Source organism: Dipodomys ordii, unplaced genomic scaffold (assembly GCF_000151885.1).
Source record: "Dipodomys ordii isolate 6190 unplaced genomic scaffold, Dord_2.0 Scaffold10, whole genome shotgun sequence".
Taxonomy (NCBI): Eukaryota; Metazoa; Chordata; class Mammalia; order Rodentia; family Heteromyidae; genus Dipodomys; species Dipodomys ordii.
Genome location: NW_012267226.1, coordinates 15,688,865 through 15,710,874, shown reverse-complemented (window position 1 = coordinate 15,710,874; position 22,010 = coordinate 15,688,865). Strand labels below are relative to the sequence as shown.

The 22,010-nt window shown below is 45.2% G+C and overlaps 1 protein-coding gene across 1 annotated transcript in view; it reads right to left on the bottom strand.

Moving 5' to 3' along the window:
• The window catches only part of Sik2 (salt-inducible kinase 2), an 86,424-nt gene that overhangs the window by 2,624 nt on the left and 61,790 nt on the right, over nt 1–22,010 (bottom strand). The window contains exons 7-16 of the mRNA XM_013009487.1: nt 21,444–21,567; nt 19,704–19,924; nt 17,244–17,396; nt 11,880–12,044; nt 6,565–6,793; nt 5,651–5,935; nt 5,361–5,521; nt 4,687–4,797; nt 3,919–4,010; nt 2,130–2,741 (exon numbers count right to left, since the gene is read on the bottom strand). Of these exons, the coding sequence (XP_012864941.1) occupies nt 2,130–2,741; nt 3,919–4,010; nt 4,687–4,797; nt 5,361–5,521; nt 5,651–5,935; nt 6,565–6,793; nt 11,880–12,044; nt 17,244–17,396; nt 19,704–19,924; nt 21,444–21,567 (2,153 nt within the window). The remainder of the gene's footprint in view (nt 1–2,129; nt 2,742–3,918; nt 4,011–4,686; nt 4,798–5,360; nt 5,522–5,650; nt 5,936–6,564; nt 6,794–11,879; nt 12,045–17,243; nt 17,397–19,703; nt 19,925–21,443; nt 21,568–22,010) is intronic.

The following is a 22,010-nucleotide window of genomic DNA, read 5'->3' as shown; positions in this document are numbered from 1 at the left end:
ATGAGCAACCCATGAAAGGAAGGCAATTCATTCTTTCTGGATTTTCCTTGTTACGAGATCACAAAACTGACAAGTCTCTCCTGCTACCCTTTCCTGTTGCCATCCAGAGCCCGACTCCAAGCAGAACGCCTTTGTGAAGCAGCCTGGCCCCAGGGGAGCCCCGAGAGGCGCGGCAGTGTCTGGCCAGCCACCGGGCCACTCGAGTCACCAGCACTGGCAGGGGCTGCAATGGGGGCCACAGTGGCGCTCTGGAGACTTTTCCCACGCTCCCCTCCCTGCCTGGACACTTACTACAAAGAGGAAAGGCAACTGAAAGGTGTTTCTAGATGCAGCATCAGTGTGTAGTATCTGTCTTCTTGTGCTTTAAGGAAGATGCTTGTTTTAAACGCATTCATCTGCTGATAGGACAAGCCACTCTAAAGGACAGAAATATAGGTTTTTATAAATAATACTGAAATTGTAACACTGGATGTCACTGTGCAAATGCCACATTACCCATTCTGCCTAGGTACATGGCTAACTAACTGGAGCATCCATTTTTCACTTACTTTGATGAATGAATCATTAAGGGTTACATTTTTTTTTCTTCTCGAAGTGTGTGGCAGATTGATCTGCTTAAATGGTTAATACATCTGTAGCTCTTTGAATTTTGCTGTTAATACTTTAAAAATTTCATTATAAGTGAAAACTTTAAAGAAACGAATTCCTGCCAAGTGCCAGTGGCTCATGCCTGTAATCCTAGTAGCTACTAAGGAGGCTGAGATCTGAGGATCATGGTTCAAAGCCAGTTTGGGCAGTTAAGTCCAGGAGACTCTTATCTCCAATAAACCACCCGAGAACGGGAAGTGGCACTGTGGCTCAAGTGGTAGAAAGCTGGCCTCAAGCTGAAGAGCTGAGGGACAGCGCCCAGGCCCAGAGTTCTAGCCCCACGGATGGCCCGAAACAAAACAAAACAAAAAACAACTAATTCCTACATAGTGTAATCAGAATTCTGATTCCTACAGAGTGGAAAAGAAACTTAAGATGTGACTTCTTTGGATTTAGCACTGACAGAAATAGCAAACCTGATTTTTCTTCTTCTTCTGTTTTTTTTTTTTTTGAGTCAGTCGTGGCAAGGCCTGAACTCTGGGCTTGGGCGCTGTCCCTCAGCTCTTCAGCTCAAGGCTAGCGCTCTACCACTTGAGCCACAGCGCCACTTCTGGCTTTTCCTGCTTGTATGAAACTGTCCAAATATACAACACCCAATAAACTCCTAGCAACGTAAGTTGTAAAGTCAAAGGAGTTTCTACATTGGAGAAGAGACAGAAGGCCTGAGTCTCCACAGAGCTGGCACAGGAAGAGCTGGCTTCCTGGTCCAAGGCTGGAGCCCCTGGTTCCCTCTCCCCACCCCGCCCCTAGCCTCCACTGCGGTGAGCCTCCTGTCCTATGGGCGAGGATCTGGTGATTATAATCCAGGCCATTTCTGAAGAGCTGTACTCCCAGATGGACACTATGTCAGATTTCTGAGGTCAGCTGTTAATTTAGCGACCCCTGAAACAAGAGCTCAGGCTCTGAAGTTTTTCCATGGTCTTGGGGATGATAACTGCATCCTCACCTAAGAACTCATCATTCAACAATAAAACGTTAACTTTACTGCCCGTGCATCAGATACACGTATCCTTGATTGGCCTCGAAGCAATATGTTGTTGCTCGTTCAGCGAATTCCATTGCCTTCTTGTTTTGCCCTATGTATATTTATGCAACACACATTTTTTCTGCTTTCACCAGGTTTCCTTTGATAAGGAACTGATGTAATTCTGCATCCAATCTATGTCTGAATGTTGACTTAAACGTGTTGGTGCCTCTCGAGAGTTTGTTCTGCTTTACTTAAGGGCATGTGCTTCAGCCTGTGACTCTGTTCCAGCATTTGCCACAGAAGACTTTGTGGTGGGACAGAGCCAGGAGGAAGCACATCCACCCTCGCCACGCCTTCTGATTGCAGTTGGGTGACTTGATTTTTTTCCCCATTAGGAAAAGGGCAAGAAAATAAGCTTTAGATTTAAAAGGATGGAATAAAAACAGAAGTACACAGTCTGCTTGCACTAGATCCACCTTACTTCCTGTGCTTAGGTTAATTCACCAAGACATACCCATTGTGTTGTGGATCCACAGCATCTAGCATCTCACAATCAAAAAGTCCAGGTAGGTCAGAGAGGGCCAGCGGGTCGTAGCTGGAGGGGGCATCCTGCAGTCCTGAGCTCCTGGGGCAGTCTGGGCCCGAGAGGCCGCTCTGCTGGGCTCCGTCCACAGGATACTGACAGGGAGTGGGATAGTCTGGCGCCGAGGAAGTGGCACTTGGCAGCTCGCAAGTCTGATAGGAGAACTGTAAGGGGGCTGGGGCAGCTCCTGGCTGCTGTGGAGGCGGCGGAGGCGGCGGGAGTGGAGGCTGCTGCGGCTGCTGCAGCTGTGTGGGCAATGGAGGGAGAGCCCGGGGGCCAGGCGCTGAGGGCAGGGGCTGCAGCTGCATCTCCTGGTACTGGCTGAGAAAAGGGCTGTACTGCATCTGCTCAGAAGAAGGCTCCAGGACAGGGCTCAAGGGCTGGCTCAGGCTGAACGGCGGGGGCTGCTGGGGCGGTGCCGGAGTCTCCTGGTGGGGAAGGGGCTGACTCGGCGGGGGGTAGGAGCTCTCCGCTATCTGCATCTGGTTAAAATACGCCTGCAGCTGAGACTGCTTCTGCAGGAAAAGCCGCTTCTGTTGGAGCCTAAATTGGCAACACCAAAGGAAAGCATGTGAAATCGTCTAAGGAAAGGCCATTCCAGAGTCAATTCACTAGCAGGCACTAGCTTCAGAACCCACTTCTTTGAGACATGGTCTTACTGTTGTAGCCCAGGCCAGCTTGCTGGCCTCTGGGCAGATGGACAATCTTCCACTTCTCTCTCCCATGCAAGGAGAAAAAGTATGGCTAGGAAATCCCCATGATATGTTTCTGAAATGTAAGCTCCTCTTCTGCCCTTAATTCTGACTAACTTCCCCCCTTCTCCCAGTGCTAAGTGAGCATGAATGCGTTTGTTTGGTTTTTTTCAGACATGAATGTGTGTGTGTTTGTGTGTGTGTATGATTTTTGGGGGGTGGTTGTTATTTGTTTTATCTGTCTTGGGCCTTGAATTCAGGGCCTGGGCACTGTCCCTGAGCTCCTTTTGCTCAAGGCTAGCACTCTACCACTTGAGCCACAGCGCCCTGCGTATGTGGTACTGAGGAATGGAACCCAGGGCTTCATGCATGCTAGGCCAGCATCTACCACTCACTAAGCCACATTCCCAGCCCAACATGTATATAGTTTAAATAGACTAGCCTTTTGTGTTGCTTTCTTTATGTATCTCCCTGTGCTCTGTGGAACAACTGCTTTCATTGAAACTGCTTGTGCCACCTTCATACATAGTTACAACGTATTTTCTCTTAAGAGACTAATTTGTTATCTTCCTGCTGTGGAGGCTGGTTTCTCATCCTGACTGGCCCGAGGGGAGGTACATAACCCTTGGCCTCTGTGGGTGACTGTAGGCTGATGGAGCAGAGTAATTCTATCTTGGCCAAGCTGCTTCTACCAGCAAGGCCAGCAGGCTTACACAGCAGTAAAACAGGCCTCAGTGTGACCTGCATGAGGTGCTTTAGGCCATGGATTCTGAAAGCTTAGGGTCTAGTCACACCCCAGAGGGGAAATGCTAGGAGAGAAAGAAAACCCAATGTACTTGGGGACTGCTGCTGTCTGAAAGGGCCAGACTCCGGGAATGCTGGCAGGGCCTCAGCAATGACGCTGGGAAAGCCTGGTACGCGCATCGAAGCCCAGGTTCTAGTCGAGGCAATCACGCATGGAAAAGCACCGCACAGCCAGCATGCTTCAGGCAGTCATGAAAGTGACTGCTGGCCAAGGAGCCGCTCACCTGTGCTCCTGCAGCTGCTGTTCTAGGCTCCGTGGTGGCTCTTTACAATAAAGCTGACAGGTGTTCTGGGCCTTTGACAGAAGACTGGGCTTCTGGAAGAGCACAAAGACATGATAAGCATGAGCATATGCTGTCACCTGGATGTAGTTGTCAGACTGCTCCTGCTTGAAGGGTGAATCTAGGTGTGGCCTCCACATCCACACAGGGCGAGGGGACTGACCTCTGTGCTCCCCGAGAGCCCAGAACGCAGGGGTCAGCAGGCCAGAGTGTCCTCAGATAGGACACACTTGGGTTCCGTTTTTGAGAGTCCTCTGGGATTTCGAGGTTTGTGGAGAACAGTGAGAAACGTAGACGGAAATCTTGATAGCCTCGCCATGTGCCGAATGAACAATTCATTCTGGACGCCACCGATATTTCATCATTTAAGATTTTCACCAACCATTGTAGACATCCCATGCTCACATTTTGCCGACTTGAGATTTCCCTTTTATTTACCATTCACTAAGGAGATCAAATTAGAAACTAAGAAGCCAAGTCTCCTTTTCCCATTACTCGGCAGCAGACCCTTCCCCTCCTTCTGAGAGGCTAAGAACCCAGCCACACACTTAGCAGAAAGCTAAGTCTGAACATGATTTTTGAGACTGCAAGTGCAGTCAGACTAGCAGCCTATATGGAATAAAGTAGCTATCTTAAGTAGACACCAGCCAAACAGGTTTGTGCTTTGCTCGAAGGAAGGATCTGGGTGAACGGCAAGAGGAAGGCTCCCACCTGGAGTCGATGCTGAAGATACTGGCTTTCCAGGCTTTGCCGTGGGGAAAGCTGAGGATGCACGCCGGCAGGGAGAGTGGAGACACTTTCCTGCTGCTGAGAAACTTCCTCCTGAGAAGCAAGATGGTAGAAAATTTCAGTTTGTCATGCAGAGAGAAGTTTCAACTCTTTATTTAAGCATACTGCCAAATAACCAAGAGGAAGGTCACCTCTGTGGGACATTAATCCTCCAAGCTTCTGCGCAGGCAAAGCTTTGAAGGATGCTTCTTGCAGAGACCTTCCATCTACATTACCCATGGTCCACTGTGACCTAGTCTGTGCTTCCTGTTGGCCTCATCTATGACATTACGGATATACTGCTAACAGGCTGGAAATTACATTTATTGGGTGAATAGTTGCATTGATTATTTCACAAATAATCTGTAATATTTGATAAAGTGATTTTACACCAAAAGCAGTGGCAAGTGTCTTTTGTGGGTGATATGACTCCTCTTGTGTCTGGGTGGTGGTAGAATCCTATGTGATCCTGTGTGCTCATACATGATCATATGTGAGTAGGTCATGTGCAGTCTGCCCTAGGTCTCCTAGGTGCCTGCTGGGCCAGTGCAGCAGCCAGGAAAGTCAAACAGGTCCAACAGCCTCAGAGCTGTGGTGGGAAGAGCCTGGGCACTCACCGGAGGGCAACTTGCAAGGTCCTGAAGCTGAGAAGCAGCTGGTGCCAGCCTCGGACCAGCGTCAGACCCCATTTGTTCATACAGCAACTGCACTTTGTTTAACTCCAGGATTCCTTTGGTTCTTGCCAGATTCTGAAGATGTTGTCTAAAGGCTACAATTCCTAAAATAAAGTACAAAGAACAAGTTTTGGTAAAACGCAAGGCCTCTCAGTGCACACGGTTCACAGCCCCGTGGCAACAGCCCTCCACTGCTCAGACTGAGCTGGGAACGTGAGAGGCGCCGCACTCGCCTTGCGTGAGGGAGGTGTCTGATGCCCTGCGGCCCTCTCTGAAGCTCACAGGGGACCTGTTGTGCGCTTCACGTTTCTGGGAGCTCAGAGCCTGCATGGCTGGGTTGGTAGGTCGCAGGCTGACGAAAGGAGACGTCATACGGGGTGAGGGCTGATTGGCTAACATGATGTCCTTCAGAGAAGGGTTGTCTTCCAGAAAGTTAAGGTCTCTCTGAGCACACCCCATGTCATATTCGGAGTCCACACTGTCAAGGGAGGGGTTGTCACTCATGGAGAAAAGCTTCCCTTTAAGAGAAAACAGAATAGATATAACCAACAGCAACAACACTTTTGAATTCAGGATAAAAATTGTGATGAGTTTTAGTCTGGAAAGCAGTGGTGTCCTTCATTTACTCAGGATGCTGAGGTAGGAGTTTGAGACTAGCATCACAAAGCAAACAGTGAGAAACAAAAATCTCAGGGCTGTTGCTGTGAGGGTGTAGCTCAGCAGCAGAGTGCTTGCTTAGTATGCACAGGCCCTCAGTTCAATCCCTAGCACTGCAAACAAACCAATTCCATCTTTTCAGAACCTTTTTTATAGGCCAATTTAAATGCCTTCAAATTTACTGGGGGAAAGCTCTCCAGAATCTGTGCCTATAAGATCTCAGCTGTCCAAAGAAGCCAGAGACTGAGGAAGCCAAGCTCATCTGATGAGCCCCAAGGAGAGACAGCCAACTCAAGCATTTCACTTTCATCTTGGTTAGCTGTTGGGGCAGAGGCCTGATTTGCACAGCCTGCTACATGGGCTCTGTGAAGCAATGGGACTACATCCCAGGGCTAGGCTGGTATCATGACTACTTCTATTGCTATACTTGGTGCCTGGAAGATGAATGGACACAGTGAAGACTTAGCCTGGTGCTTCCTGGACATCGTACCTGGCCCAGGCATCACAACCAGTGGGTTGGTCACTTCTGACAGCGTGTGCCGTCGCTGGCCACTGCGCGTGGCCTGGAAAGCTTCAAAGGCATGACTGGGGTCTTCCTCGGCCTCTCCTTCAGTCTCCAGGCCTTCATCTATGGAGGTCTCCATCATGTTGCTGGGCAGTGACTGGCATCCCTTCCTCACCAGGACAGGAGGCACAGGGTCAAGCAGACAGCCATTTACCTACGTGCCACACGGTGAGCAAACTGTTAGTGGGGCTCTGAGGAGTCCTCAGAAAAACCCCAAAGGGAAAGGTGCCAAGACTTGTGGCAAACCAGAAATTAAGCCAAAGACTAAAGTGACCGTACAAATTTCAAATGACAATACACTGATTAAAAATGAAGGGCGGTCAATTGAAACACTAGAGACAGAAGCCCATTATGACCCAAACTGGCACTGCCATCAGGTTACTCTGAGTCATCCTATTACAATAAACACTTTTTTTTTTTAAATGGAGTTCCAAATGAATAGGAGTATTTTAGCTTGAGGCCTACCAGGCTCTTTCTTTTTTTTTTTAATAAGGGAAGATGAAAAAATTTCTTTTTTTTCTTTTAAGGCAAGCGATTGTCTGAAATTTCTATAATCTTGCTCTGATGGAGCAGGAGAAGGCCTCAAACGGTTTCGAGACTGTTCTGGTGAGCTCTGTAGGCGTGAACAGGGCCATGGCAGACCCACGCGTGCTAGAAGCTTGCTACAGATTTTTTTTTAATGCATGGCTTGTAGCTAAAAGAAAAGAGTAGTCACCAACATTCTTCTAATTTTCAACCGCAAAACACACTAGAAGGTTCCAGAGATACTTTTCAGTTTATGACTTAAGTACCTGCCCATTCAGTTTAGTCTTTAATAGGTTCTATGTGCCCAAGGAATGGAAAGTAAGAATTCTTTGAAGACAGATACCACAAAAAGAATTGAAAAAAAAAAATTAAATGGCAAGCAGCCAAAGGCTTCCATTATAGAATAACAAATGACTCACAGGCCCCAAATTCCAGCAGAGGTTAATAAGCCCCAGCGCACAGAATTCTCTCCCTCCAGCAGCTCACACAGTATTGACTGTTCACCCCGCAGGGAGAGCTCAGCTCAGCCTGGGGTGAGCCTTCCGCCTCCCTGCACAGTTGCCAAGCAAACCACCTAATGGTCGGCTAAAAGGCACACAAAAGGGAGTTGTGGTTTCCAGTTCTTCTAGCTGGTAAAAACCCCACAGAGGAGGCAATTATTTACCTCATTACCTTAACTATTCCCTAGTGGAAATCAATCCCTGGTCTCCTGTGAATGGCTGCTCAGGAGCAGCCAGCAGAGCTGCTCTGCCTGGAGCACGCTGGGTAGAGCCGGCTTTCCTTTGGAGGCTGGAGCTCTTGTATATGGGAGCCCGGTGCCAGACACAGGAAATTTTCCTCTTACACAAACCATCTGAGGCTCTGTGAGGCTGGGTCTGGACAGGGAGAGCTGGAGACTCAGCTTTGTTTGCTCAGGGGAGGGACTGCTCATCCCCCAGATCTGCTCTGCAGCCACAGCCACTCCTTGTTTAGGGGGCTGATGCATGGGCAGTTGCTTCAAAGGGAGAGCGCAGATACCTTCTTCCCAACCTTCCAGTCTTCCCTTGGAACAGAAAACAGAAACCTGAGATCTGGCCAACAACTGTCATCCTCTCCTTGGACCTTTCCCGGAGAACTTTTCCCTTTTGACTATGCTAAATAGTTTCCTTGCCGGAAAGCATGGCTGAGAACTTAAGATTCATACTTCTAGGCTCCCTAACTGGCTAGTCTAGTGAGTTTGTTAAGAACAGCGCTGGGAAAAATGATCGTGACGTAACTTCCCATAAAGAAGATTCAAAATCGTACGGGCAACTCTCTTAGACAGGTTTTGCTGTTGTTTGTTTTTACAGGAAATCAAATCCAAGTCTCAACTCCAACTTCCTAATGGCCTTTGCCGACCACTTCAGCACTGAAGAGTTCTGGGAGGGAAAAAGGTGAACTCTCTTTGGGGTATAACATCCTTGTCTCTAATTGAGAGCAGAAGTGTAATTAGCAATACATGCAGTTACAAAGAATCTTATGGAAAACAAAAGGGTGTTGTGGTGAGTGTTTATGAGACAGTGTGAACAACAGAACTGTATTTCTATTAAAGGTTTTATGTGTGTGCGTTTATCTACTGGCCTCAAAGAGAGGGGTGGGAGGGACAGAAGAGAGACAGCATGTTTGCAGACATAAATGAAACGACCCACAATAAGACTGGTGAATGTTTCTGGCCTGGCTGGGTGTCAGGGTGGCCCTGCCAATATGGGTGGCTACTTCCAGTGTGGCACCCTTCTTTCTACAAATGCAAATACACTAGCTAGCTTCTGTCTATATCTTTCGCAAAATCATTCATTTCCTGTCTGTTTCCTAGTTACTGTAACAATCACAAGCTTTAAAAATAGCTTGCCCTATATATTACTGCAGACAGTACCCAATCTGTGTTTCGGGCCTGATGCCCTCACAGACAAGATTTTAGCAGACTGCATTTTAATTTTGTCGGGAGAATTAGATCTTCAAAATGAATTATGCTGCCCTAATTGATGTCTACATTTCAGAATTGGACGGTAACAGTGGTTTATAAGGTTATTTCATATGCTAGGCAACTGCAGGAGGAATAAACACTGCCCCACAGAGAGGCACTTGTCCTCAGGGCCCTGGGCACCAGAGTTCAGTACTGCGGTGTAGCCCTTGCTGCAGTGGCCACATTGGCTGGATTCTGGTTAAACTCACCATTTACCTTTGATCGCTGCTTAACCTCCAGAGGTTCCGGTTTCTGAAATGGCACCTATCATCTAGGCTCAACATCTCGTGTGGGCGTGGACTTCTCTCTATCCCTGGAGACCTCTCCTTTCTATCCGTGTTGCCCCCTCCTTTCAGGACCACTGTCCTAGTGCAGGCCTACATGGTCTCCCTTCTGACACACATGGGCTTGGCCTCCCGTCTTCCAGCCAGTGTGAAGTGACAATCAAAGCGCGTTTTCTGAAGCCCAGGAGGCACAGTATGTAGCCCTGCCCCGGGTCACTTCTTTAACTGTGACACTTGACCCTGAGACACTCCCCAACACTGACAGTGCCTGCTTTAGAAACGTCCGCATTGCCTGGTTTGCCATTTCCAGAGGAAATACTCATCCATGCATCGTCCCTTCTCCGTATGTTCTTTTCCTCAGAAAAACTAAGAGCTATACTGATTTAGATGACCAGAAGTTTCCCAAAGTTTGCTTTTGCTTAAGCTCTTCCTTCCCCTGGAGATGCGCCATCCTACTTTGCATTCACCTGCATTCTCATCCTCTTCTTTCCCTGCTCTTCAAGCTAACCCCAAATGGCACCAACCAAACACTCACACTCACCTTCCTGCTTCCTTCTAGTCTCATTTTGATTTATTACCTCTCTACAGGACCAATCATATATTTTATTTTTTGTCAGCTTCTCTGGCGCTTGGCGGACTCAGCATTGTCTCTAGTTCCTTCTGTGTGATGGCAGTCCAGCAGACTGAGGCAGAGTTCATATATGACTTTTTTTTTTTAATTACCAAAGAGGCTGGACAGGAAACTCATAATTATTGAGCACTAAAATCTGCCCCAAACATCACATACACACATTATCTCAATTATCTCAATCCTCACAATAAACTTATTAAGTTGACATTCTCAGTTTACACAGAGAAAAAACAGGTTCAAAGGTTAGTCTCCTTGCCCAAGTTCACATGGTTTAGTTAAAAGCAATTTGAAGATACTCAAAGACCCACATTCTTTTTATCACACTCTGTTATCATTAATATGAATATGATTCTTTTTCTTTCGCTGGTCCTGGGATTTGAACTCAGGGCCTGGGTACTTTCCCTGAGCTGCTTCTGCTCACAGCTAGTGCTCTACTACTTGAGCCACAGTGCCTCTTCCAGTTTAGTGGTGTTTGAAAATCTCATGGACTTTCCTGTCTAGGCTGGCTTTGAACTGTGATTCTCAGATCTCAGCCTGAGTAACTAGGATTACAGGTGTGAGTCACTGGCACCCAGCTATGAATATGATTCTTTAGTATCATATGATGCTAAATATATATAACACCTATTAGAAGCAAAATAAACACCCATTGTATGAAACTGTCCCTTTTATATATTAAAAGCCAACTAACAAGCCGGGCGCCTGTGGCTCACACCTGAAATCCTAGCTACTCAGGAGGCTGAGATCTGAGGCCCATGGTTCAAATCCAGCCCGAGCAGGAAAGTCTGTGAGGTTCTTTTGTTGTTGTTGTTGTCAGTCGTGGGCTTGAACTCTGGGCCTGGGTGCTGTCCCTCAGCTCTTCAGCTCAAGGCAAGTGCTCTATCATTTGAGCCACAGCGCCACTTCCGGTTTTCTAGTGGTTTACTGAAATAAGAGTCTCATGGACTTTCCTGCCCAGCTGGCTTTGAACCGTGATCCTCAGATCTCAGCCTCCTGTGTAGCTAGGATTACAGGCATGAGCCACTGGTGCCTGGCTCTGGGAGACTCTTATCTCTAGAAAACTGGAAGTGGTGCTGTGGTTCAAGAGGTAGAGCACTCCCTTGAGCTGAAGAGCGCAGGGACAGCACCCAAGCCCAGAGTTCAAGCCCCATGACCAAAAAAAAAAAAAAAAAAGCCAACTGATGTATACCAAATACAAACTGAATTCTTTAATAATGTCCAAAGCAACCACCAAAGATGCTCAGCAGATCAAAAAGAAAGTCTACCAATTTTGTCTAGAATATCCTCAAATAGAAGAGAGGCAGTATTAACAGAACACTCAATTCAGCACAATAGAAAATTTGTTTTCAGGGCTGGGAAGGTGGCTCAGTGGTAGAGTGCTTGCCTTGCATGCTTGAGGCCCTGGGTTCGATTCCTCAGCACCACATAAGCAAAAAGAAAAAAGCCGGAAGTGGTGCTGTGGCTCAAGTGGTAGAGTGCTAGCCTTGAGCTGAAGAGCTAAGGGACAGTGCCCAGGCCCAGAGCTCAGGCCCCATGACCGGACCAAAAAAAAAACAACTTGTTTTCAAAATTATGATTAAAGACAAAACCGAAAGGAGAAAGAAGAGGCATCTTGAGAAGTTACTAAGAGGTCTGTCAAGTCACATTATGTTACAGTCATAATAATTAAACACTGGTGAGGCGTTAGCTCTGGACACTTACGAATTCTCCAAAACCCCAAACTAACAACAAAAAGCCCCAAACCAACATTCCTGACTGAGCCAAGAGTTCATCCAAGCCACACAGCAAACACGGGATCTCTCCAACATTCTCACTGTACCTTTGGAGTGTCGACACATTCCTCCTCCATAAACGCAGCTTCCGCTTGACAGCCAGATGCTGGAAACGAAAAGGCCTCCACGTTGGATGCCTGAGGGAGGGGGGTAGACCGCAGCAGTCTCACATTCGGTGAGTGCATGGCCACCGGGAGCCCCACAGTTTGTGCCTGCAAATACAGCAAGAACAGAGTACGTGAAGAGGAATACTTCCCCTATAATACACAAAGTTCTCGGAAGCAAATTGTTCCTGGGACCATGAAAGGATAAGCACTTGGGACACTCCAGGAAAGACCTGCGTCAGTATGTGTTAGGTAGAGTATCAGTCTCAGTAAGACTGTACTTAAATAGTCTGGACAGAGTTTGGGTCCCCTCCCTTGATAAGAGGTATAACTTGCATGGAAGCAAAAAGAAAACCAGTCTTTGTAACTACCAGTTCAACAAACACTCCTTGTCTCTTCCCTTAAATCAATGACTAGGAAAGGTATAAAGAAAAAAGTTGAGTGTGCAGGAGCTCAGCATTGGCGCTCCAAGACCTGGTAACTAATGACAGTCCAGGTGTACTTAACTAAGCACACTCCTCACCCTACTCCTCACCCTTTCTGGGCAAGGATGTCCACAAAGATGAAGAAAAGCAGTTACTTGGGAGTAAAAGAAGTCTTTCTGGAACAAGGGAGATATAAAGAGTAGCATGCTTGGTACCTACCACACGGATGATGAGAGAGTGTTTCTATGACAAACGGATGGTTGATGAATATCCTAGTGGTCATTACTGGGCCATGCCCAAACAAATACGCTCCTTTTTTTTTTTTTCCCCCTGTGCTGAGCCTGGGCGCTGTCCTTGAGCTTTTTTTTTTTTTGTTTTGTTTCTTTAATGAAGTTAAGTGATTACATGAATTTCACAGTATCGTGGGATAGTGATACTTAGCTAAAGTCACAAACACATGTTAACCTTCACAGGGTGAATTGGTCATTATCATAGTTTATAAAGCTTGAGAACTCTACAAACTTTGACAATACAACTATTTTTTCCAAATAGGGTGATATGTACCTTTCCTTTTGCTTGGTGTAAGCTGTTCCCTCTTCCTCTCTCATTTCCTCCCTCCTATCACTGCCCTTGAGTTGCTTTGTTCACTTTCTTCAATGTCCAGGGCAGCTGATGGGCCCCTCTGCATATTTTTTTTTTTTTTTGTCGGTCGTGGGGCTCGAACTCTGGGCCTGGGCGCTGTCCCTCAGCTCTTCAGCTCAAGGCAAGCGCTCTACCATTTGAGCTATAGCGCCACTTCCGGTTTTCTGGTGGTTTTATTGGAGATAGGAGTCTCACGGTCTCTCCTGCCCGGGTTGGCTTTGAACCGCGATCCTCAGATCTCAGCCTCCTGAGTAGCTAGGATTACAGGCGTGAGCCACCAGCGCCCGGCCCCTCTGCATATTTTATCACCTGTTTCCCTCTGATTCTGTGCCCTCCTCCCAGCTTCCTTCATACGTGCACATGGATATACCATGTGTGTGGTTAAGAACATAGAGTCATCTAAAAACAACATGACAAATTAAGAAGAGGTCCTTTGTTTCTTGAGTCCTGTTTGCTTTGTTGGATCTCGTTGTGTTTTGAATTTAACATCTGCATATCAGAGAGACCCTTGTGCTCTTTTTGCTTAAGACTAGCATTCTACAACTTGAGCCATAGCTCCACTTCTGAATTTTGGTTAGTCAGAAATAGAAGAGTTTCTTGGACTTTTCTGTCCAGGCTGCTTTTGAACTGAGCTCTTTGAGACCTCAGTCTCCTGAGGTGAGAGTCACTGGCTCACTTTTCAAACCCTGTTTATTGGTCTGAATCTCTGCTTCTGATTTTGTTTTCCAGAACATAATTTTCTTTCTTATGGGAAAATTGTTATTGTTCTATAGGAATTTGGTGTTAGGGGCTGACTTATATTTTCCCAAAATTTCTAAGTTGAAGATTAACCCTCAATGGCAAGGTACTTGGAGAAAGGACCTTTAAGAAGATTATTAAGGTTAAATTAGGTCATAACTGGTAGGGCCCTGATCCAAGAAGGTGAGACTGAGTTTTAAAATATAGTTGAGACTGGTCTTGATTTCACTATGTAGCCTAGGCTGGCCTTCAATTCATGACCCCCCCCCCTCGTTTCACTCTCCTAAGTGTTGGGACTACAGATGTGTATCACCAGGCCTGGCTGCTATTCATAGAAGAAGAAGAAGAACAGATGCCAGAGACCTCTTCACAACTGACAGTGGAAAGGCTTTGTGAGGCGCAGTGAGAAGGGAGCCCCTACCAGTCAGGAAAGACCTTCTGCACAAATCGGCCCTGACGGAACCTGACTGTGCATTTCTGGCCTCCAGATTAGGAAAAAAGAATCTGATTTTCAGTCAACCAGCCCGGCATTTTGTTATGCCAGCCTGAGAAAACGAATATAATGGGTTGTCTTACAGATGTGGAGGGCAATCTTTAATCAAGAGAACTGTGGTGACACTTTATTCTTGTCTGCTGACTGTTAATGGAAGGTGGAAGACCATTAAGAGTAGTGGTTAGAGCTGATGAGAAAAAGGTGCGATGTTTTCTAAATGGCTGCTTCAGGTCAGTAGGTGTGATGCCAATGTCATGGCACACAGCAAACAAAACTACTTTACACCTATGTGGGATGGGAATCTCACTGTCTTCTATGTAATATAATGGATACTTGATCACTGGGGCAGAGACTGTTTCCGGTAGACAAATGCCCTGTTTGCTGAACTCAACTGCTCCTACAGGTTAACTTGTTCAGTAGCGATCTTTCTAAGTAGGCAATACTATTTCCATTTCAAAGCCATTCATCTCTGTGTGGAACTTAAGGTCTGTTTTCATTCCATAGTTCATGTGACCCTGGCACTGAATTATGCTGTTTCCTCAGTTTCTAATCATGTAACAAGTAACAAGAGATCTGCACTATCTTTTTAACAATTAGAACATTAAAAAATTAAAACAAGTAGGCTATACTAAAACAACGCATTATTTATATCCACAAAAATCTGAGAAATTTGTTTTAAAATCTGTTTTAATGACTCCCTGAGAGAAGGTCACAGGTGAAGTCAGAGTAAATAGGTCAATGCATAAAGTAAAAAGAACTTATGGTATGTGTGATAATAAAAAAACCAAGCTAGCAAACAGAAGTAGCCGTGTTATACATCGGAATACCAAGCCAAATTAAATATAATCTGAGATATCTAAAGGAATTTGCTTGAAGTCTAGATAGGAAAGGATAGCGTGTACAATAACAGGAGCATGTGCTCAGGAGTGATTGTTTATGTAACCCTTACCACTCCCTCACTTGTATAAAGTTAAGAATGAGGAAACTTGGCAGGGAAAGCCTGCTACTGCACTGGGGCATCCCAGCTTCTGACCCTCTCATCTGGCTGCACACACTGGTGGAAGAGGCACTGTGTGCTCCATCTCACTATTACTACCCAGTTTAGGATTTCTCGTCCACTCTTTCTGCCTTAAAAAGCAGCGCCTGTGTCCCTAGGATTATATATGAGCCACCCTCACTTGGCTGTTTTCCTTTGCATGGTCTGTAGAAGCTGATGTAAAATGTGTCAAAGAAATACAAAGTAAAGATTCTTCTGTCCTTAACTTCACTTTCACAGAGAACTGCTCACTGAAATGGATGAGACTGCCAAGAGAGCAAAGGAACAAAGCACTTTTCTCAGCCTAGACACAGATGACTCCCCAGACCCCTGGTGCCCCAGGCGCTTTCCTGGGATCCAAGTCTACATGCCTTCCTGGCAACTGAGCTAATGCTATCCCTGTGTCCTCAGGCCCTGGCCCCAGAAACAGCCATCCCCGGCATTTGTTTATTTACGCTTACTTTATTTATTTGAACACTTCTGTGGGGACTTGGCTTGGGTAGTAGAGCACCTGTCTTGTAGATTCAAAGCCCTGAGTTCAAGCTAGTGCCAGTGGCTCACGCCTGTAATCCTAACTAATCAGGAGGCTGAGATCTGAGGCAGCCTGGGCAGGAAAGTCCATGAGACTCATCTTCAAAAAATTACCAGAAAACTGAAAGTGGTGCTGTGACTCAAGTGGTAGAGTACTTGCTTTGAGCTGAAGAGCTGAGGGACTGAGGGACAGTGCCCAGGCCCAGAGTTCAAGCCCCATGACTGACGAAAAAAATAAAAGCCCTGAGTTCAAACCCCAGTGACAACAAACAAATCAAAACAACATTGACTACATACCAGCCACTGTATTATACCACAAATATTAACCAATTTTATTATCACAATCTTATCACCTGTATTTTATGCCTGGGAAACTGAGGTAAACAGAAATCTCAAGGTTTCCTAATGTCACACAATAGGAAATGGCAGAATCTGCTGTTTTAATTACTCCATGGAGCTACATCTCCAAACTACTAAGTCCCTTCTGGGTCTAACTGCGAAAATGGCCCTTATACTTACTTGCCGTTCTCTCTGCTTCTACTTATACCACATTGGCTTAAGTATTCAGCAATTCATGTTTCAATTACTATAATAATCTCTTGCTGCTGTCTCCAAACCTCTTCTTGATTCATCCCATCCTTTCCAATGCTAACAGATTAGGTTAAAAAAGAGATAGAATTCTATCATGTTTCTGCTTATAATGGCTTTCACTAGTTCATTGTTGTTTCCTGAATTGTAAACTCCTTACTTAACAGAGTTCTTTATAATATGGCTTCAACTTGCCAATCTAACCTTTGGTTTTTTTAATATTTCAGTTCAAATGGACTAACTGCTGTACTAACTGCCCACATAGGACTTCTGCTTACCTCACATGGCTTCTTCCTACCCATAATGCTTTCAAGTCCTGCCTTTCCCCAACAAAGTCCCACACATCGGCAAAGATGTCTGAAATGCCATCTCTCCCACAGAGATTTTCTCAATCATATGTCCCTCCCTCTCCTTCTCCTTAGCTCTTCAATAATACCTATCTTCCCTTATTCTAGGGATGGTATGGTCCTGTCGTCTAGCTTGTGCAGTGTGATGGCTCTTGGGGAAAAGACTATGCTCATTCATTCTAACCTCCAGAGTAATAACAGAAACTTGCACATGGTAAATCTGCCATAAAATTTGTTAGATTTAAAAAAAAAAGGCTATGTGAGACTGAATATATAAGCTAGTGATATTCATTATTACCATGAATGATAAAAAAAGGAAATCCCTGAAATAAAGTTAATCCTTAAAAATACGAAAGTGCTTACAATGTCTGGGACTCCAGTGAATGACTGAGGCAGAAATTTCCCAGAAAAGTGAAATCATAAACCTTTGTACTTCACAATGAAAAGTAAGTCAAACATGTGAACAAGCACATGCCCAGATGAGACTCTTGGCTAACAGGATGTTACCTTGGCAACTGTTTGTTCAGCAATGGAGCTAGGCCGGCGCTGGCGACCGTCAAGTCTCTGCTCCACAGGAAAACTGCTCCTGTGTGACTTCAGGCGCTCCACCAACAAGAAATAAATGGCGGCAAAGTGGTTATAGCTTTTGTTCTGCAGAGACTGAAAGAGAAAAACAGTATGAAGGCAAAGAACTATACACCAATCCAACAATCCACACCTTTCTTAAGGGGAGGGAATAGAATCAGAAAGCAGCAAAGCATGCCTCTGGAAGGCCTAAAGTTTCGAGTCTCCAATTTAGTTACACAAAGGGCGGTTCCTTTAAGTGACTGGTCCTTTTCCATGATCAGGATCCATTTGTTTACTGCATTGAGAGAAAAGTGCCATCACTGTCTCATTAGACATTCCCAAAGCTGGCATATGGTCACCATCTCTAGCTCTAAATATGGCATAAGGTCATGAGCTCTACTGACTGAATCCAAATCCAAATAACTGAAAGTGAATGAACTAAAGAGAAGGGAATGATTAAAGACTTTGAGGAACATTCTGGAGATTATTTTGGGCTGGAGAATGACCTCTGGATACTAGATGGAGAGACACTATGTCTCCATTCTTAGGTAATTCTTTCCTCTTGTTTTTGCAGTCCCACCCTTTTGAAACCTTAAAAATAAACTTATTTCCCCAATTTTCGCATCTCTAGCCTGCCAGCTCTTCCAGGATGCGAATGCAGCAGAGACACAACTGTTCCTTTGCTTCTGATTTCACCCAGAGGTTTGCCCAGAAGCTGTGGAGGGCACCAAGGATGTGGTGCAAACTCAACAAAAGCCATGCACCAGAGCTGCTGATCCAGATGTACTTTGAGGTCAAGCGTAGAAAACATTATTACTGACACACCACAAGGAAAGCAAGAGGGCTTCAACAGGTGACAAGGCAGCATAAATCTGGTGCCTTGGTCTTTCACAGCTAGCAAGGCGCATTTGATATTCTTTCTGTGGCTGTTATGCTTCCTCCTTAGAAACACTTAAAAAATTATTTAGTAGATTAAATCAGCATACTTTTTTTTTTGGGGGGGGGGGTCCGGTCGTGGGGGTCTGAACTCTGGGCCTGGGCGCTGTCCCTCAGCTCTTCAGCTCAAGGTTAGTGCTCTACCACTTGAGCCACAGCACCACTTCCGGCTTCTTTCTTTTTGCTTATGTGGTGCTGAGGAATCGAACCCAGGGCCTCATGCATGCAAGGCAAGCACTCTACCACTGAGCCACCTTCCCAGCCCTTAAAGTAATGTGTACATTTTTTTTGGGGGGGGGGTCCGGTCATGGGGCCTGAACTCTGGGCCTGGGCGCTGTCCCTCAGCTCTTCAGCTCAAGGCTAGTGCTCTACCACTTGAGCCACAGCACTACTTCCAGCTTTTTTCTTTTTGCTTATATGGTGCTGGGGAATCAAACCCAGGGCCTCAGGCATGCAAGGCAAGTGCTCTACCACTGAGCCACCTTCCCAGCTCCCAGCAGGACTTTTTTAAACAGAAAATTTTTGTGACAGTGACATTACAGGAAGATGGCTTTAAGGCAGCAGGATAACCCTGGGTATGGGGAAGGATGCAAATGGTCACCACCTCACTCCATATTCAGAGACAAAAGCCTTGACCACCAGATGAAGAGCTACAAAGCTAACTCCAAAATGTAACTATATAAACATATATAAATACTGAAAAATAAACTGGGGAAGAGAGAGAAACCCTTGTTACAGAAGAATTCCACTTCATACATACTCTATTCCTGTGGTACTTAACCACCACCTTTCCTGGTAAATGGATGACATAATAACTTGCTTCCCAGGACAAGAGTGTGGAGAAAGGAAAATACTAACTTTACACTGGAGAATTCTGGCAGGTGAAAAGCCATGGCTTTCCTCCATTGTTGTAAAGGCATTAAAAGTATGTATACCCTATAAATATGCTAACTATTTGAGGAAAGCAACAAAAGGCAAGAGGAATTTCCCAGGTTCATGACCTTCTCAGTTATATGACCCATAATACTTCTAAATCAGGACCCCACCTGTTTCTGCCTTCTGAGTATCTCCAGTTCACAATCCACTGGCTTTCTTAAATCTGATGCTCTCCCTTCTTGTTCCCTGCTTGGCTTTCAGCCTTACTCCTTACCTGCACATTTACATTCTATGCAAATTAGTGTTAATACTGCTATGAAACTTCATGTTTCATTTTGGAAGACATTTTCTAACTTGAATTATTAAGTTTCCATCACTGCCATGTCTGAATCCTCTATAAACCCTCCCACTTGAACTTTTTGGCAGACTGAATTTAGACACAGTCTGATGTAATAGTAAGGGAACCCTAAACACTATACCTAGATGCAGGAGAGGCATGTGCTAGAAGACCAGGTTGATAGGTGTGAGCAAGTTATTGAGTTCAGAAGAGTACTAACACATCTTTAGTCAAATCTCTGGTGTTTTTACCTCAATGGTCTTCTGCTGATCTATCCCAAGGCTGTGCATCAATCGTAGAACCTGTTCATTATATTCCCCAATGGATGGCTCGTTTTCTTGCTCTTGTGGATAGAGAATAGGCCTCTGGATAGGAACTTCTATGAGCATCCACTTATGCTCCTTAATTTGAGCTATGGTTAGCCGTTTAGATGGGTCAAGGACCAACATCCTCCTAATAAGATGCTCACAATCTATAGAAAGCACAAGGGTACAACAGTCATAAACCTCCTAGCATTTCAGGGTTATTTGCTTGACTTAAATGACTTTACAACAGTGTTAATATTCTTGTTTTTGTTTTTGCCTGTCTTAGGGCTTGAACTCTGGGCCTAGTTGCTGCCCCTGAGCTTTCGTTAATGTTTGTATGCTTCACTGGAATGTAGGCGTGAAAGATACTGATTTGTCAAGTTCACATGGTGAACAAAAATACTTGAGAAAAACAGTAGGGTATGGGTCTAGGTGAGTCTGTGTGAAATCAGCTTTTCTTCTGAATTTCTCAACTAAAATTATCTAGTCACAGACTGAGATTTTCATTAGAAATAATCTGTCTACAATTGTACAACAAATAAATAATAAACTGATCCTCAGTCATATCTATAGCTGATTCACTAAGCCGAAAACCTTCCATGGATAAAAAAAACCTCTCATCAGTCCCACTCAGAAAAATGTATGTGGAAGGGTATTTTCTTGAGATTACACTCAACACAGCACTGCTGGAGCTCTGAGCACTAGCAATAACTAGCTCATACTCTGGGCTGACAGCATCATTCTCAGGTAAGCTAACTTCACAGAATTCTAAACTACAGGCACCATGCCAAGTGCTTTGGGAACTATTGTTACTGCCGTTTTTATAGATAAGGAACTGAAGCACAGGGAGAAATGACTTGCAGATGACAAGCAGGTAGTCTGGCTCTAGAGCCTACACTCTCAGTTACCCAAGATAATTACATCCACTGCTAGTAGAAGCAAAAGGGTGAAGGATGAATTGGGTACAGTGGCTCATACCTGCAATCCTAGTTACTTGGGAGGCTAAGATTGGGAGGACTGCAGTTCCAGGTCAGCCCAGGCAAAAAGTTCAAGAGACCTTATCTCAACCAATAGTGGGGAAGTGTTAAGCAGGGGGATCATGGTCCAGGCTTGAAAAGCCATGAAAATAAAAAGGGCTGGGTAATGGCTCAAGTGGTAGAAAGTTTTCTTACTAAGAGCAAGACCTGAGTTCCAGCCCCGGCATCACCAAAAGTTAAGAATGAGATTGTGAAATAAATTTAATTGTCACTGATAATAATTACCCAATACAAGATAGGTAGGAATTGTGATCTATCTACGTAACTCTCCAGAGTTCTGCCAGTTGGCTTTTAATTAAAAATATATTAATTTTGCAAACCCACTTCATACTTAGAGTAAAATGGTTGTGAACATGTATCTATGAAGTGTTCTTTCTGGAAGTCTAAAATAAACCTGGGACATTTATAGACTTGAGTGAATGTGAATGGGAAGACGTGCTGCTCTTAATCTGGGAAACTTCTGTTCTCAGTTACAAGGAAGCTTCTCTCATCTACATAGAGAGTAACTGCTTATTTCTATAGCTTTAAAAATGACTCAGTCATTTTCTTTGGTACTCTTAACTCTCAGGAAAAAGGGACTTTTTGCCCAGAAATTTCATGTCAGCACAAATTCTGAAAAGCATAGTTAGTAAGATGATTACTTTCTTACCTTCTGACATAAAATATGGAATCCGGAATCTTCCTTCCAAAACCCTCTGCCTCAAAATTGGCAGAGTGGGTCCATCAAAAGGCAGTGCTCCACAGACAAGGACATAAAGAACCACTCCCATGCTCTGGGGAAGAAAACAGGGCAGTCACTTTCCAGAGAGAACTTTAGACATGGTGCTACTAAACAACTCCACGAGTCTTTTTTTTTTTCCCCCCCAGAACCCAGGGCCTTGCACGTGCCGGGCGGGCGCCCTTCCGCTGGGCTAAACCCCCAACCCCATCTCCAGGAGTCTTGAGCTACTATGGTTGAACAATATCTGACATTCCCTGGTAACAGTAAGCATAATAAATCCTCAGTGATCTGAACTTGATCAGGTTGCTTACTACTTAACTGTAAATGCTCAGAAGGTAACACCTGTCCCCAGGGCCTTCCTTGGGGTCCACTTCAAGGGGCTCTAATTATAGTTCAGTGGGTGGGGAAATATGAAACACTGCTATGTGCTAAGCAACAGGAGCTTCTAAGATGGGCCAGGGTAGGAAGTATCATCATTACAGATAGATGTAACCA